At 37.2% G+C, this 18,537-nt stretch overlaps 1 protein-coding gene across 1 annotated transcript in view; it reads right to left on the bottom strand.

Annotated features, from left to right (window-relative positions):
• Window positions 1-9,895: 9,895 nt before the first annotated feature.
• The window catches only part of LOC134210996 (protein Jumonji), a 39,319-nt gene continuing 30,677 nt past the window's right edge, over window positions 9,896-18,537 (bottom strand). The window contains exons 3-4 of the mRNA XM_062687499.1: window positions 13,091-13,249; window positions 9,896-13,032 (exon numbers count right to left, since the gene is read on the bottom strand). Coding sequence (XP_062543483.1) covers window positions 12,577-13,032; window positions 13,091-13,249 — 615 coding nt within the window. The 3' untranslated portion in view covers window positions 9,896-12,576. The remainder of the gene's footprint in view (window positions 13,033-13,090; window positions 13,250-18,537) is intronic.

Below are 18,537 nucleotides of genomic sequence, written 5' to 3'. Positions count from 1 at the left end.
TGTGTTAGCTTAAATGTGCTGTTGAAGAAATGTCCCTAAATGAATAGTTTCACCATTGTTCCGACATAGAAAAGATGGAGCAAGATGAATGCACATAGAAAAGAAGTACCACTAGTCCCTATCATTAAGTATTTTAAAACTTACCGTCAAACGGGGTGACTTGCAACACTTTCTACAAGTTAATAAGCATATTAGGGGTAGTAGGGGTAGTATGAACATACGGGGCAATATGAGCCACCCTCATTTTGAACTTATTGACAAGTATTATCATGTAAAAGTTATATGATCTTTAAGAGGATGCTCCACATATGCCTCAACGTGAAAACCGCATTAAAATTCAATTCAAACATGAAAATACACTTGAAAATGTAAATTTTCGCTGCATAGTCAAAATTATTATAAGATTTGAAGTTTATAAATAAGGTTTTGACACAAAACTGATTAAAATACAGGTCGAAAATTGCCCACAATCAAAAGATATATTAAAATTGAATATTGTGCACACATGTTTGTATTGATACAAATCTAAATTTATCATAAAACTGTTTTTTTTTCCAAAACCAGTCTCTATGGGGCAATATGGGCATACCTGCACAGATCAAGGTATCAGGCCTTAAAATGCGAAAAAGCTCAAATTTCAGTAGTCAAATACAAGAATATTATCATATATGTAAGATTCATTACGGAATAATTACAACAGCGCATTACTGCGATCGAAACAGAAAAAATGACCATTGACCAATTGAAATGTGGCTGTTCCAACGGTGACGAGTGACAAATCGGTTCAGTCTGCTGTTGAGCGATTTATTAATTTTATTTGGTATGGAATACTCCAAACTGTTGTAGGAATATCATATTCTTCCTTATTACGATACTTTTTTAGCCTAAATAAACGTTTTGGATGGGTGGCCCATACTGCCCCAAATGGTGGCTCATATTGCCCCGTATAGTCGGGAACACACATTGAAATCAATACATTTTCAAAAGTGCATTGCAACAATTTCCAAACGCATTTTTCGTCATTCATCGATGTAATATGAAAGGGAACATTCTCTAGTATAAGTCAACTACATTTGAATGATGTTTTTTGAGCTTTTCAGCGCTTTTCGGCACGATTTCCTTAGGTGGCCCATATTGCCCCGATCACCCCTAACAATGAAAATAAACCCAAGCATCGACTTCTCTCATCAAGCGTCCATAGTTTACGTTATATTTGTTGTGCCTGGTGAAATAAAACTCACTCAATAACATAATAAATGTTTTCAAAACATCTATTTTTTAATTTTGTTCAACCGCGGGGTTACTTGCAACAACTGATACACAATAGGTTTATTTTTCAAAAACTGCTGATTCAGTTTTTAAGCATTTGCTATCATTGATTTTCTGTTACAGGATTCTTTTCTCGTTCGGAATCATGCTGCGAAACTAAAAGAAACCTGCCGGAAGTCGCAGATTTTTCAAAGGAAACTTAAAGTTAAAAAGTTAAATGAAGTTAAAAAGAACAAATTGTCCACACGGGGAAGCCGCTTATAGTGGTACGATTAGTATTCAACAACAATTTCACGTTATCTTAATACAGCAAACAGTAAAACTATGGCTTACGGTGGTCAAACGATGTTGACTCCCCAAGAAGAGCTGGTGGATGGTTTGCTGCATGCAGCGGAGTGAGGAATGCCTTTTCAAAAGAAAGATCTTAAAGTAATTGTGGAGAAATTTTTGGATGAAGGCGAAAGAAAGGAGAACCGTACTAAGAACAACTATCCTGTTTCTTAATTTTTTTGAATCCTGTTTCTTTATTACTCATATATATATTCCCTTTCGCTCTTATTTCTCCAATGAGGAGGTGATGATCAGACGCGATATCGGCACTATGTTTATTCCTTAAATCAAGAAGGCTCCGTTGTTGTTGTTATCATGTCGTACACTCTAAATAATCATCACGTCATATTCACGTGAAAAATCACGTAACTGATCTGTCTTGAACAAACGACGATTGTTACGTGATGTTAGTAATGTTCACCTGAAATTCAAGTAACTTTTACTAAAAATCTTGGTGAATATGTTTGTATGTACTCGTAAACAATTAAAGTGAAATTGTGTTAGTGTGATTGCAGCTTCGGTATTTGCGGAAAACTAGCATTGTAAACAATCTTCACGTCAGATTTACCTGAAAACAAATATGGTTCTCATCCACCATACTTTTCACGTGAGAGTGACTTGATACTCACGTAAGAATGAAAGACACATAACCTAAACATAATTATAGGATTTGCAGAGGTAAGCGATATTTCATGTGCAACTAGGCGGGGATTTTCCGAACCTGCATGTTCTCTCCTTGGAAAAAAAATCAGCGGAAGTCGGATAAAATTTATAAGATTCGTAGAAAGTAATATGGAAGAAGATGAAGCTACATGAAGCCTATAACTACCGTTTTCGGTAGCGTTAGTAGAAAATTTCTATTCCAGATTTCAACTGCCAAGAGTGAACTACTTTTTGCTTGATTTAACAGCGGAAATAGCAGCAATTTTTGAGAAAGAAACTAGTTCCATCTTTTTCTACAAATCTAATAAATTTTATTCGACTTTTTTCAGTAACTGATTTGTTCTCTCCAACAGTGTTTTCCCGAAGCGCAATGGCCGAATGACAGCATTTTCTGTCTAATGATAAAAACATCATTCTGCATCAAATGCAGTTGAACGCATCAAGTGCATCAACAATGCGAAGAAGTCTCCTGTTTACGGCTGCAGGCAGTCACTAGCTTATTTTGCATTCATTAAAAAACAATTTTGCAATATATTTCAAACCATGTAGTGGTTACCTGATGTCATGTAGCTTTTACTGAAATTTCACGTAACCAGTACGTAGAAATCACGTAAAGTTCACCTGATCAAACACGTAACTACTTTCAAACTTCACGTCATTAGTACTGGAAAATCCAGTCAGATTCACCTGATAAATCACGTAACTCAACGAGGTAAAATTTTGTTCAGGTTACATGCCATTCAGGTCACTCTTACGTGAAAAGTATGGTGGATGAGAACCACATTTATTTTCAGGTAAATATGACGTGAAGATTTTTCAGAGTGTAGGTATCACAAAATTCTGCGAAAAGCTCTCCGTTTTCGCTCATTTCTCCGAGATCATGGCGTCCCAGGATGCGCTCATGGTTCGAGTTGTCCGATCCGATCTTTGCATTGAAGGTGTCCTTGTACATATCTCGGGTACTTATTCAAAAGGACGTATGTGATTTTGTAAACAAAGATTCAAACGTCGATTAGTCCGATCTGATAGCCCTCCCACGCAAACTATCACCATAGACAGATAGGGGGAGGCTTCGGCTACCTTATGGTGGTATTGGTTTGCGTGGGAGTGCCATCAGATCGGACTAATCGACGTTTGAATCTTTGTTTACAAAATCACATACGTCCTTTTGAATAAGTACCCGAGATATGTTGATTATCACCTTTTGGAATTCTATCTACGACGGCATTGGGTTGGTTGTAGTACTGTTTACTTCGATGAAATTCACTGGCAGCAGCATCGACAGCATTCGACAGTTACTGTCGAAATCACCATTGGCGTAAATAAAGGGGGGCTTAGCCCTCCCTAGGAAAAAAATCTCGAGGATTCTCATCGACATCCCGGGAGCATTTGGAATCCCTGAAATATTCCTTTCGGACGCTTTGTAATAATCCTGTTGGAATCCCTGGATTGGATTGATTCATTTGAGATGGATAGAATATTTATGAAATATGCAACAATATCCACTGCCTTGCACGCAAAACTGAAAGTATGCTCTTTTGTGGAGAAAATAATGACGAATTTCGCGCCAACTCGACCAGCGGTTGGCAGCACCATCTCAGAATCGAATGAAACTTGGTGGGCATAAAGATATGGTATTTCTAAACCACTCTGCATACTTAGTTTTTCAAAAATTGTCAAGAGTAAAATTTGATGAGGGCCTAATTTTTTCATTGTTTTTTTTTTTATATCGATTTAACTCTAAAATGACAAAAAAGTGTTGTATGGCGGACTGTCGTGAAATTCCCAGAAGTTTGTTGGAAAAATATCCAAAAAATAAAATATCGATTTCTACACTGAAAAAAATTAGTCTTAAAAATTAAAATCGATATTACAAAAAAACTCATCTCAGTAACCGATGAAATTTTTCCTGCAGAATTATTCAACTTCTCTGGGAATAATGTTCTTGTTTCACATTAAAAAAAAGTTTTTCTAACAAAAACATTTTTAATGTCCATATTGAGTGAAAATTTATCAGCGTGTTTTATGCCTACTGCGCCAAATAAAGGTTCAGCAGCCTATCATCAACCAACGACACATTTTGGACGTATAAAAATTTGTTTAGGAAGCAATTTAGCATAATCTAACAATGTGGACCAACATTTGGAAAGGGCGTATATTTTCCTAGATTGCTTATATCAATGTTACACACAAATGACCAGATTTACAAAATTGTGATGTTTGATGGACTATTGTAAATTTGTCTGAACTATGAAGTCTGAAACATATAAGAGCGTTTCGTTCACCGAGAAAATAAATTAATGAATGTAAAGATTAAAATTGGTTTAGCAAAAATAAAAATTGGAGGTCGATTTTTTTTATCAAATAAACATTTTGATTCCAAACGATGAAGCTCGGTAGGTAATTTCATTAGGGGGATTTCCGGTAAACGCACATTTAAAGAATAATAAATTTTCCGCATTTTTTTAATTTTTTCTTCAATTTTATTTGTTTAATTTAATTTGTAAACTTAGTCGAACAATTCAAAGACTTTTGTGTCTTCATCTGAGTTGGAATATTTTTAGCCAGGATTTTATTATGAGCGATTGGTATAAAAGAATGAAGCTTTTGTGTGCCAATTATAGTTTTTGCTTTTTTGAAATGTTCATCAAACTCTTGTTGAGTACCGTCGTCGGGGGTGACAATGGGTCAAATGGGGATGAGAATGGGTCACTGTTTCAACTAATTAGAATGCTTGTAGAATGGATGTATCTGAGGACAAGAAGACAAAAATATAAGAGACCTTTTTGAAAGATTTTGCTCTACGCCCTCCATGCTCGCGGTGAGAGCGATGCCCCATTCTCACCCCTAGACCCATTGCCACCCCCGATGGCGGTATTGCTCATACGTGGTATAACAGAAATGTAATTTAGTGATATTTTTGTTTGATTGAAAACGTGCCCATTCGCTCATTCGTACAACTCCCGAGGAGTCTTGATAGTATTTCCATAATCTTTGACAAGAGTTGCTCTTTTGCCATTCGCTTGAGAGTGCCACCAATAGCTTCGCAAGGGCCTTTTCCGTGCGATGTTGAAAAAAGTGCCATTCTGCTTCTAAGCCATGTTTTGAATTTAAATTACACAGACTTGCAAAGTTCCTTTTATTTTTATAATGTGCTGCAGCTCACCCAGACACAAAAGTAATTTTTGTAAAATCGATCGACTGTTTCAAAAAGTCAATTAATTTTGAAATGAATAAGTGAACAGCTTTTGTGTCATGGGTCATAACTTCTAATTAATAAAGCTAACGTTTTCTAATTAACCGTTTCTTTTAAAGTAAACTTCGAATGGATGTATTGTTGCCTGGGAATTATTCCAACCTTGAGCAGCATTTTGGATAATGAATGGATAATTTTCAGATAAATCTAACAATATAAGTGTATTGTTGTTTGCAAATAATGTCATAAGTTATAAGTTTATCAATTTTTTCAATAAAATACGATACAAAATCATCTACAGGCTTTATAACGGTTTCTAAATTACACCGTTCAGTGGTTAGCCTTTGCTGAAAAACAACATCTTCTTTTCCACTATTACAGTTAAATATCACTTCAGTTTCGTTTCGGCAACAATTGTTTTTTTTTTAATTGTTTTTAAGTTACTTCGATACAAAAAGTCAAATAAAACATAAACCCTTTTCAAATGTTGGTCCACAATTATGTAAGATTATGCTAAATTGCTTCCCAAACAAATTTTTATACGTCCAAAATGTGTCGTTGGTTGATGATAGGCTGCTGCACCTATAATTGGCGCTGTAGGCATAAAACACGCTGATAAATTTTCACTCAATATGGACATGAAAAAAGTTTTTGTTAGAACAACTTTTTTTCCTTAAATATGTCACAGGAACATTATTCCCAGAAAAGTTAGATAATTAAAATACCTATCTGCAGAAAAAATTTCATCGATTTCTGAGATGAGGTTTTTTGTAATATCGATTTTAATTTTTAAAACTATTTTTTTTTCAGTGTAGAAATCGGTATTTTATTTTTTGGATATTTTTCCAAAAAACTTCTGGGAATTTCCGCCATACAACACTTTTTTGTAGGTCTTGTCATTTTAGAGTTACATCGATTTATAAAAAATCCATGAAAAAAAATTAGGCCCTCATCAAATGTTACTCTTGACAATTTTTGAAAAACTAAGTATGCAGAGTGGCTTAGAAATACCATATCTTTATGCCCACCAAGTTTCATTCGATTCTGAGATAGTGCTGCCAGCCCCATAGAAGGGTTGGCGCGAAATTCGTCTAATGCTCTTTTGCAGGAGAATGGAGTAAAATTTGATACATTAAGTGCTCTATTTCTCGGCATAACTGTCCCAGCAAAACTATTTTCATGATCGCTGTCGCAAATTCTATTTGTGGGTGAAAAATAAGAATGATTTTAATGAAATTAAGTCTTCTGAATGGTTCTGTGATGTTCATTCGGGTTATACGTCAGCAATAAAAATCAGGATTCAATTTCAAATGCCATTTTCTCATTTGTCGTTTTTTGAATTTGGTACAAGCATGCGTAGAACGGCAGTACAGCAACCCCCTTCGAGGCTAGTTACGCCAATGGACATCATCTTCCGACCACCAAGTTTATGGTGCTTATCACTGAGTGGCAATATCGGCGTTACTATCCGTTATGTTAAACCTCCTTATCTTTGTTAAAAAATCCTCACCTCAAGCTCATGGAAGAATGGTAGTTGGAAATCGATAGAATGTATGGAAAAACCAGAAACAGTTGCGATCGGGGCAATATGGGTCACCTGAGGAAATCGTTCTGAAAGCGCTGAAAAACTCAAAAAATCATCATTTAAATGTAGTTGACTTATACTAGGGAGTGTTTCCTTTCATATTTAAACAGGAAGACCGCCTTCGACCAGAGGTCGTACAGATTGAACACTTGAGGCTTAAATTACCGTCATCCAGTCACAGACGAGAAAGACAGCCACGTGTTGGTACCATATATGAGAGGGCGTGATAGTAAATCGTCGATTTCCCCTCTTGAGAAAAAATGTTGCAAAAGGCAGTAATTTTGTTTTAAAACTAAAGCGAAATACAACCAAATGAAGCATCCGCCGCATATAGTTATGTCTCCGCTATTAGATGATGTAGATTTGAAACAAAAATACTTCTCCCATCCTGCTGGAGACTGCTTTTTCTCCTCAGTGGGTGGTTTTATTACTGGGGGGTGGTACGAGCACGTGGCTGTCTTTCTCGTCAATGATTGGATACCGGGGCAGGAATCGAACCCACACTTCCTAGCACATGCGTCTAGATAATGGATGTCGTTGTATAGGTCACATCACTTTCCATGGTGAATCCCGATCTATGTTACTGATTACCCCACCCAACAACCTCCCTCCCGTGGTAATTGTACAGATGCAGAGGTTCATTCGGTATCTAGTAGCAACAATAAAAAGTAAATATTAAAATGTTCCTAATAAATGACTGAAAGCTAGGATGTTTCCGATCATTTAGTAGGTAGTTTGTCGATAGCTCATTCCAAAGGCATTGAAAACAAAATTTTAACCATTTAGTGTCAGTTATTAATGAAATTCAAACAACGAACTGTTAGGCAGGGTTGTAGAAAAACCTTTGCACTGGAAGTCCAATATACGACACATTTTAATATTGCAGCGTCTGGAATATTTTTTTAACAAACTACTAAATGATCGAACCCAGAATACCGTGCTGTGCCCTTATTCCGTTCACCTAAGACAATGCACTATGTCTAAAAGCTCTAAAAAATAGCCATTTAGTATTTTTAAGCTGCAATTTCGCTACATAGTGTCATTTTCTATATACAATTGAAAATAAAATATGTTGGGATGCATCCATAGACTTAGGCTCCACTAGTGAAAACAAAATTGACCAATTATGTGGTCCTAATTCCAATTATCTGAAATGGCATTGTTCCTAATTCTGTTCATTTGTGTTCCTAATTCCAATCACCCGAAAAACATTTGATTTCTTGGAGATGCTAATACCAGGCATCATTTTCCTCATAAATCCATCTTTTTATTTATTATAATATTGCGAATAAAAAGCTTAAAATGTAATTTCCTTCCAAATTTAAAATACAATGAATGATATTTCACTTACCATATTGTTTCACTTACCATTCGAGATATATTCAACATGAACATTGATGCTAGCTGCCCAGTTGCATTAGGTACCACAGAAAAGGACGGATACAATACCTTATCGGAGTTTTACAACGTTCCTCAACGTAGTTTTGACTAGAGCCTGGATACTAGGCCTTTAATTCTGACCTGAACCTTCCAAAACAATGTCTTTGTTTGGAATTGTTCGTACCACTGTTTCGTTCAATTTGAATATTCTTTAAACTTCCGGTTTTTTAAAGTACCGGATAACCCTACTTCTACGAAGTATTCACGGATTTCGGTAAAACATAGTTGCAGCTCAGAGAGGGCAGTGTTTTTTTAAATAGAAATTCGCCAAGAAATTTCCGGATAAAGCTTTTAAACAAGAACGCCGCAATTATGGATTGTGCTGTTTAAAACTGTCCGTATTCTCCGGAAACCCTTTCTTAACATTGTCCAGCATTCACTTTATAAATCATCATTAAATCATTAACTGAAAAAACTGTATTTTCCCGACACGAGTTGAAAAAGGTCTCGAGTAGAGTCGTTAACGGAAATCCTTTCGGTCTGCCTGCTTGCAGGATAGAATTTCAAATGTTCACCATTCATATGGCTTCATGTACGATGTACCTTTTCTTGCTCATAGATTATATTCTCAAACACGGAATTTTCGGTATCCATCCTATAAACCCAATGAACGGAATAAGGAACAAGTAGATTTAGATGTACCCTTATTCCGGTCAAGATATTTTTCTCTTCTCAGCATTTTCTATCGGGAAAATATAGGCAACAATTTGGTAATACGCTATAATGTTACCTGTTTTGTCTTGTTATGCTGCTGTGTTTGAAATCCAGGGCAAATTTCCACTTAAAAATGCTTAAATATTATGAAAGACGTTCTTAGCAAGTGGGCTAATGAAAACAGTCAAAATGGCGCTCGTAGTGACGACCAACAAATTTTGTTTAAATTTTCACTATTAATAGCTAAAAATGACGCTGGTTTTCATTTCATTTCATGCATACATAACCATAGAAAAGTACAATGATATTTTTCTGTTGTTTTTAGACATAAACTTTTCATTATTTATTAATTTGTCTTGCGTGAACGGAATTAGGTGTTGATTGACATAAGGGCACAGCACGGTACTAAATAATCGAACACCCTCCAGAAGAAATGCTGGAAAGCTGTCCCGGAGGAAATTAAGGTTGGAGCCCAAGGGGGGTGAGGGGGGTTTGTAGGTGAGAGTCCCACACTCCGGCACACTGCCCTGTGATAGTTTGGCAACTACTATGCGTGTGTTGGGGCAGTGCAAAATGCATTACTCCTTGTGAAAAAAAAAATGATCGAACTCATCTAGGACTGGCTATGACTACAATTGTTGAGTTGTACAATATGTACAAAAACAAAGCTATAACTGAAAACTGAAACTAGTAAACTGGAGACTGAGGGTGCTTAGGATTTGAATTTATGGATTTCGGAGATAATAACTCAGCACACATTAGTCTACAATGGTTCCCTTAATTTATTGATCAATTTCCTCTATTTGAAACGTTCACTTATAATATTTTAAATCTGTCGATATATTATCATCTCATTATATAATCTGCGAGAAGGATTTGCAATAGTGTGAATCTGTTTCTTAGCTCTTCTGTGTTATTACGTTGATATTACGATTATATTTTAACTTACCATTCAATGTCTGTCTATATTTATTATCATACAACTTATGCACTCTCACTTACTGATCCAATGTATCGATAAATGCATTTCAACGGTTTTGTGGTTCGCAAACCCATGCAGTTTTAAACACTCTATACAACTCGCTCCACTAGCGCTAGACTCAGAACTGAAAACTATTAGATTTTTTATCGCAAGGTACCTATAATCTAATCGAGCCGGTAGAGATTGGGGGTTTGTGTGATTATTTTGTGTTGTGGATTGCACTTTGTATTGCAAAACATGTTCCTCTCCACTGCTGAAAAACACATCTATTTACATCTATATATCACCTAGCTCAATTCTACAAACTGTGTATAACCTGTTCTATTAACGTTGTTGGGATGGAAGCTAATTAAAATATAATTTTAAAGAAATATTAAACCTAAGCGATTGGTGAACAGAAGCCATTTATGAATGCTTCGAGATGGTGATGGAAAAACGATTTCGTACAAATCTTCATACATGATGTTCTGCTTCAAATTTGATTTGAAATTGTAGTTTTACTACCAGTCTCTCCGGAACCAGCATGCGATTCAGAATCGTTTTTCTATGATGTCAGGACAATATAATTTGAATTATTTAGCACAACTTCACCAGTCCGAATCTTTGTTTTGGTCCAGAACTTGCATTCGCATTGTAACCACAGCAAATATACTCTAAAAATTTCATGTATGAGTCCATTTAATTCGATACTTTTAGTTTTTTCTTCACACATTATGTTAATTATACAGAAAATCCATTTGAAAGGTTGTCAGAATCATCGCGTTTCGGCTTATAATTTGCCTTTATCGTGATTAGCAGATAAGTAAACAACAGACCATATCTTCAATTTATTCTTGCCTGAGCCTACCAAATAAACGAACTTGAAAATTTTCAATTTATTCATTCAAAAATTACGTAAATCCTTCTTCCTAAGCACATGACATTGTTGAAGGTCTGATTACGAATGAAAATTTTTGTGTGTGGTCACTGTTATTATATTTGCATTAGGATAATTATTGTCTTGTTTCAAACTTGCTGTAAAAAATCGTATCTCTTCTAGAGTCTCTGAAGACTACTATCTTCTATTTGTATCCAGTAGAGAATATTCCACAAATTCGATTTCTACGCTTGTCACGTTTAAAATGTCATTTCATGTTATTGACTAATTTGTTGATAACATATTTTCAAGTCATTTTCAATTCAGGTTTTTGGCTTACATTGCTTACTTTCATTATTTGATTGAACTTTGAAGTCAACTCGTATTTTCTATTCTTTCGTAACTTTTGCAGTCTGCAGAAAGGAATAGTGTGCGTAAAAACACGCCTTTAATAGATTTTATTGCTCTTCCAATTTATCCAGATGCTAGTAGAGTGAAGTTATTTTAGGAAAAAAATTGAACCTCAATATCGCGACGGAAAAAACATACAGTTACATAATACACGCATCAGTGTGCTTATCGAAGTAGATTTGCAATAAATCTATTTTGATTTCCCAGCAGAACATATTTGGACATGAACAATGCGTTGTGAAAATTGTGAATTTCGGATCCCCATTGATTTGATTGTCAGGAGGTGCATTCGGGTACGTGATCTCTTTTCATCGGTAAGACACTTCACCATCAGAGTTTATGGCGAAGTTCGAAGAGGATATTTCGATAACAGGCAAGTTGTAGAAACAATACTTTCCCGGAATGGCAAGAAAAAAATGCAATCAGCTGGCACAACGGGAAACGAATCGTCACGAACCTTTCACGGTGACGGAAAATTAAATTTATAAAAAAAATCTTGATCTGAATTGACTTCTGATAACGAATATCGACAAATTAGTTAAACGACACAAAACGATATTTTTCATCTCACTGCGTGCGATAATACTTCAATACGAAAAAAAAATTACATTTTTCATTCCCTTTTAAAAAGCCACTTCGGCTTGGAATTGGTTCAAGTATTGTATGACCAATACAAGATCACTGGTGATTTTGCCTCCCATTCTGCTTGTTGTTCCTTTTGATGCGGTTTTAAATTTAATACTGGTTTAGTTACCGTAACACACAGCTTGTACAATGTAGCGGAATTTTAGTAAATATATCACTATACAGATAGATATTCGCCACTCATTTCTACTCACAATAATAACCTACAAGAATGTATTGGTCAAAGCACGCTTTTTATCGAGAGAAGCGATCTCTTACGGAGAGGGAAACCAATGATATTTATGTCTATTGTGATTCTCTTGTTTGTAAGTTTTTTTAGATGCGACTTACAAGTTGTGAAGTTAAACTTTATAAATTTTGCAGCTTAATGCAAGTGGTACCTGTTATGTGTTAATTTAAATAATCTTACCTTATATAACTGCACACGGTAATATCAAATCATTGAACAACACGATGTGATCAACTTCTCTGCCGAGCGAACAAAAAATAACACTAAGACACACACACACTCATGCACTTCGATAACTATCAGCTATAGATACAATTTACTTCAGCATCGTAGCCATTCCGGCGTACTTGCTGTGACTAGGCGCTTGATATGACGAAGAAGATTGCGAAGATGTCGAGGCCAGGTGCAGCGAGGATTTCGCTCTTCCTCCACCACCGCCCCCGGAGCTACCGCCGGCAACGGATTTTGGTGTCTTTTTGTTTGCGATTTTGTCCTGCAACTTTCGCAATAGTTCTTCGATATCTTCCAACGAGTACGTGTACGCCAGCTTGCAGAACTTGGCCGGCAGACGACTGTCCGAAAGGAACTTGATGGCATGCTTGAGACAGTATATCCGCTCATCTTCGTCAAGCGTCTCGTCATCGTCGCCGGTTATCTTCACCCGTACCAGCGACAGGTAGAGATTGGCCCTGCAAATGTCGCATTCAAACTCTTCCAGCGACGCTGTCTTCTTCTTGGACTCGATTTTTTCGGTTTTATTAACACCGTGGTCCTGTGAAATAATAAAATTAGTTGAAATGCAATACCATTTGAAGTTATTGATAGATCACCTTAATCGTTTGGCGCTGCTGCTTTTCCTTTTCGTAGATATCTTTTATCATTGGCACTATCTGCACCAAGGTGTCGTGATTGCTACGCTGGTCGTTCGCAACTGAAAATACCAGCTGTTCCACGGAGAACATTGTTGGTTCGCAACTTTCTTGGATGTCCTGAAAGTATGATTGAAAATTGTATATTATTACTATGGATTTTACCATCGTGAACATTATTAGATTGCCGTTGCTCAACTACGTTGACTTCAGAAACATCGTTAATCATTGTAATGTCAGGGTTATGACCCAGCATAGGGATTGCACTCTGAAAAATCTTCACGTCACGTTTACCTGAAAACAAATGTGGTTCTCATCCACCATACTTGTCACGTAAGAGTGACCTGAATGACATGTAACCTGAACGAAATTTAGTTTCCTTGAGTTACGTGATTTATCAGGTGAACCTTACTGGATCTTCCAGTACTAATGACGTGAAGCTTGAAAGTTGTTACGTGTTTGCTCAGGTGAAACTGACGTGATTTGTACGTACTAGTTACGTGAACTTTTAGTGAAAGCTACATGGCAGCAGATAACCACTACACTTTTGAAATGTATTGGCAATATAGTGATATTGGAATAAATGCAAAACTGATCAGCGACTGTCCATAAATATGAGACCTTTTCGCCCTGTTGATTTATTGATGCAAAATGATGTTTTGATCATTGGAAAGGAACGCCGTCATTTGGTGCACTTCGGAGTAACCGCAGAAACACTGTTGAAGAAAAAATCAAATATACCGGCGGATGTCGAATATAGTTTATCAGATTTCTTGAGAAATGATGTCAATGAGTATCGCTGAGAATTTGCAACCACTTTCTTGCTCAAAAATTGCTAATATTATTGCTGTTAATTAAACGAAAAGTAATTTTATACTAACGCTACCGGAAAACTGTAATTCTAGATGTCCATGCAGCTTCCTCTGCTTTCACGCTTTCACGCTGCTTTTCTCAACGAATCTAATAAGTTTCATCCGACCTTCGTTGACATTTTTTCCCAGGAGAGAAGATGCAGGCACGGAAAATCTCCGCCTAGATGCATCTGAAATATGACTTACCTCCGCAAAGCCAAATTATGTTTAGGTTATGTGTCATTCATTCTTACGTAAATGCCAAGTCACTATTACGTGAAAAGTATGGTGGATGAGAACCATATTAATTTTCAGGTAAAACTGACATGAAGATTGTTTACTATTCAGGTCTTCCGCCAATGCCGAAGCTGCAATCACACTAACACAATCTTACTTGAAATGTTTACGTGGATATACAGTCATGTCCACCAAGATTTTTAGTAAAAGTTACGTGAATTTAAGGTGAGCATTACTAACGTCACGTAACAATCGTCATTTGTTCAAGACAGATCAGTTACGTGATTTTTCACGTGAATATGACGTGATGATTTTTTAGAGTGTATGCTAACGCTACCGAAAAACTTTAGTTCTACACTCAAAATAATCTACACGTCAATGCTACGTGGAAAATCAGGTAGCTCTCTAAAAATGAACACATTTTACGTTTCACATGTCGCAGGTATTAATCACAAAGCCTCAGATGGAACCTAAATGACCACCGATCATTTTTACTCTGATTGTACGATGTCTCTTACGTGAAAATCACGTAACTACTCTGCAGGTTCATTGCATTTCTCGTTCATTCTATGTTGCATAGGTTTGATTGAGATGTGGAAGTTTCTTACGTTTTGTTTCGCGAATCCCGTCAACAAGAATCCAAGTGAGAAAACTATATAAACGCATGTAATAATCTAGATAACAATTTATTTTTTACAGGACTTCGATCTTGAAGCAACTTGCAAACGAAAACTTGCTTTCATGGACAATATGTCATTTGTTTCTATAGCTGATGAGCCAACCAATACCATGGTTGCAATAAATTAGTTTATCGCACAAGACTTTTTTTTTTTAATTTTCAATATGAATATATAATAAATTTTATCCTATTTTAAGGGTAAAAAATAATATACGGTAATATCATTTATTTTGATTGTTATATTTATCATAAAGTAGTAGCTACCGCATAAGGACGTACATTCTACAGAAATGTTTTTGTAAAAATTACCGGAACATTACTTCATATCGATCAAAATATCTCTTGGAAGATACCAGAAAAGTCACGTAGCTATTACGTGACACTTTGGTGAAGTGATTTAGGGAGTTCATGAGTTCATTTTGTTTGTCACCTATTTTCCACGTAGCTGTTACGTGAAAAGTGTGATGGAAAAAAAGCCACGTATGTTTTCACGTAGCTTTGACGTTTGGATTATTTTGAGTGTAGACTTCATGTAGCTTAAACTTCTTCCAAATCACTTTTCTACGAATCTTCTAAATTTCATGCGACTTCCGTTGATATTTTTTCCAAGGAGGGAACTGAAGGTTCGGAAAATTCTCGCCTAGTTGCACCTAAAGTATCCTTTACCTCTGCGAAGCCTAACAATGTTTAGGTTATGTATCATTCATTCTTACGTGATTGTCAAGTCACTTCCACGTGAAAAGTATGGTGGATGTTAACCACGTTTGTTTTCAAGTAAATCTGACGTGAAGATTGTTTACAATGCTGGTTTTCCGTAAATGCCGAAGCTGCAATCACACTAACACAATCTCACTTAAGTTGTTTACGAGTACATACAAACATATTCACCAGGATTTTTAGTAAAAATTACGTGAATTTCAGGTGAACATTACCAACATCACGTAACAATCGTCGTTTGTTCAAGACAGTTCAGTTACGTGATTTTTCACGTGAATATGACGTGATGATTATTTAGAGTGTCAGCAGTAAACAAATCGCCGAGTTTCTCTCCGGGGATCAGTACAAAAGGCCGAATCACAAAAGGCCGAACCACAGAAGGCCGAATCACAAAAGGCCGAAAATGTTCTAGCATACCACAAAAGGCCGAAAACCCAGAAGGCCGAACCACGAAAGGCCGAATGATACAAAAGGCCGAATCTCAAAAGGCCGAATCATTACAAAAAGTTTCAATCTTTCAATTAAGAGAACTTGGAATATTGACAAATTTACGTTTACTTATATTATGCTGCCCTATTAAGAAAAACTTGTCCACGTGTTTTGCAACTACTAGCAGCGATCTTAATCAATCTTATTCAGTTGAGGTATTTAACGTCAGTTCAACGTCGAAGCTCAATCTTTCAATTGAAAGAAGTTGTATGACGGTGTTTACAGAGTCAATTTGATTCCTTATATATTGCATAATAGATCAATCTTCATTGCAGTAATGAAAGCATGAACATACGGATACATATTATCACTTTAAAGTAACGGAGTAATCCAAGAGCTCTCTTTTTTCTTCCTTTGCTGACGTAGTAATCATTATCAGTAGTATTGGGAAAAGTTAAATTCCCAAATCTAATGCAAGAGCCCGAGTTAAATTCCACCGGATTCATGGCTCACAGAATCGAATTGCCGATTTGCATCAATGTAGGAGTTGTACGCTTCATGATGCATGGTTGAGCATTGTGCTAATGATGCGCACTACTCATGATCTAATTGCGACATCAGAAGCTAAACAAAATAGACTTTTTTCAATTATTATGCTTTTGACCAAAAGCTGTATAACTTGCAGTAACGCGGTGTTCCTCAATGCATATCATTTTCTCCCAATTTAAAAGAAACTGACTTCACAAGACTTCACTGAAAAATCACAAAATAATCTGCATATTCTAAATTATATTAAGTATTTGAATAAAAAAAAGTCTGAATAAAATCGGCAGACCAACAAAGTGGACCGGAGCGAGCGCGCGCGCTCCGGTCCACTTTGTTGGTCTGCCGATTTTATTCGGCCTTTGTGGTTTCGGCCTTTTTGATTCGGCCTTATGTGATTTCGGCCTTTTGTGGTTTCGGCCTTTTGTGCATTCGGCCTTTTTGGTTTCGGCCTTTTGTAATTCGGCCATTCTTGATTCGGCCTTTCGTAGTAGACCCCTCTCCGCGTACCACGACATCATCAACGTTTGAGATCTCCTGTAGGATGAGCGATCCGCCTTCGGTGGTATTAGGACTGGTGTGCATATCGCTAGGATATGGTCGTAAAGAAAAACATCCCCTCACTCATAACTGTTCGTGGAGAGGATACGGCGGTGAGTCAGGGGCTTACAGGGGACAACGGCAGACGAAGCAATTCGCTCTACAAAAGAAACCGCAAAGCCGAACAACCTCTCGCCGAAACTGTCGGATCAACCGAGCACGATTGTCAAAATTCTGCCGGACCGAACGACATCCTTCAGTTCCTGGCACGCCGAGGCTTACCATCCAGATAGCACCGACTTCACTCCCGATCAGCACGACCAACGATCCATGCAAAGCGAATGGCGACGAAACGGACAACTCGCAGACATCGCGCAGCTCAAGCACAGACAAACAGACATAACACTCGTCAAATTTCCATCGTTCACTGATGTACTGGTCGATTCAAATAATTATTAGTTGGCCAATCGATCACTCGCGCATCGGATTTGCTCGAGTTTAACATTTGCTCACAACCGCCATCTGGTTCGTAATTTGCCCAACTAACTGAAATTAACACATGTCGTTAGTGTTTCAACGACGATGTATTTGATGAGTAAATGTTCAATGTGTTATGCCTGTTTGTCTGTGGCTCAAGCATCAATCGACGTTTACGTAGCCGACGATCACCTCCTCCAGGTAAAAAGATGAGACACGAGAACGAAATCCACGAACACAGCCGATGCTTCGAGGATGATTCGCAAAAGTAATGGAGCACACCAGCGTGAATATCGGAACCGTCAATATCAACACTATAACAAACACAAACAAAATAAACGCACTCCGTATGTTCATTCGTATAGCCCAGCGGTTCTCAACCTGGGGTACATGTACCCCTGGGGGTACCTTTGCTGACCCCGGGGGTACCTCGGACAAAAATGCGTAATGGCGGAAGTATTACAGTTCCAATAAAAACTTATTGACATAGATTTGATATATTTTTATTCTAATGCTGTGTAATGTACATAATATGCATGGTGATGGGTAAATCAAAAACATTTGTATCCTGTCCACCCCAACCAGTACAGTGTATAAAGGACTGTGGGACAAAAGCTCATTAGGACAAAACGTTGAATGATTTATCATCAGACTAAGGCCGGAGTGGCCTGTGCTGCACATAAAAGACTTCTCCATTCAGCTCGGTTCATGGCTGCACTTCGCCAACCACGCAGTCTGCGGAGGGTCCGCAAGTCGTCCTCCACCTGATCGATCCACCTTGCCCGCTGTACACCTCGCCTTCTTGTTCCCGTCGGATCGTTGTCGAGAACCATTTTTACCGGATTACTGTCCGACATTCTGGCTACGTGCCCGGCCCACCGCAGTCTTCCGATTTTCACGGTGTGAACGATGGATGGTTCTCCCAACAGCTGATG

The sequence above is a fragment of the Armigeres subalbatus genome, chromosome 2 (genome assembly GCF_024139115.2).
Source record: "Armigeres subalbatus isolate Guangzhou_Male chromosome 2, GZ_Asu_2, whole genome shotgun sequence".
Lineage (NCBI taxonomy): Eukaryota > Metazoa > Arthropoda > Insecta > Diptera > Culicidae > Armigeres > Armigeres subalbatus.
Note: the sequence above shows the minus strand (reverse complement) of the source record. Positions and strands in the feature narration are given on the sequence as shown.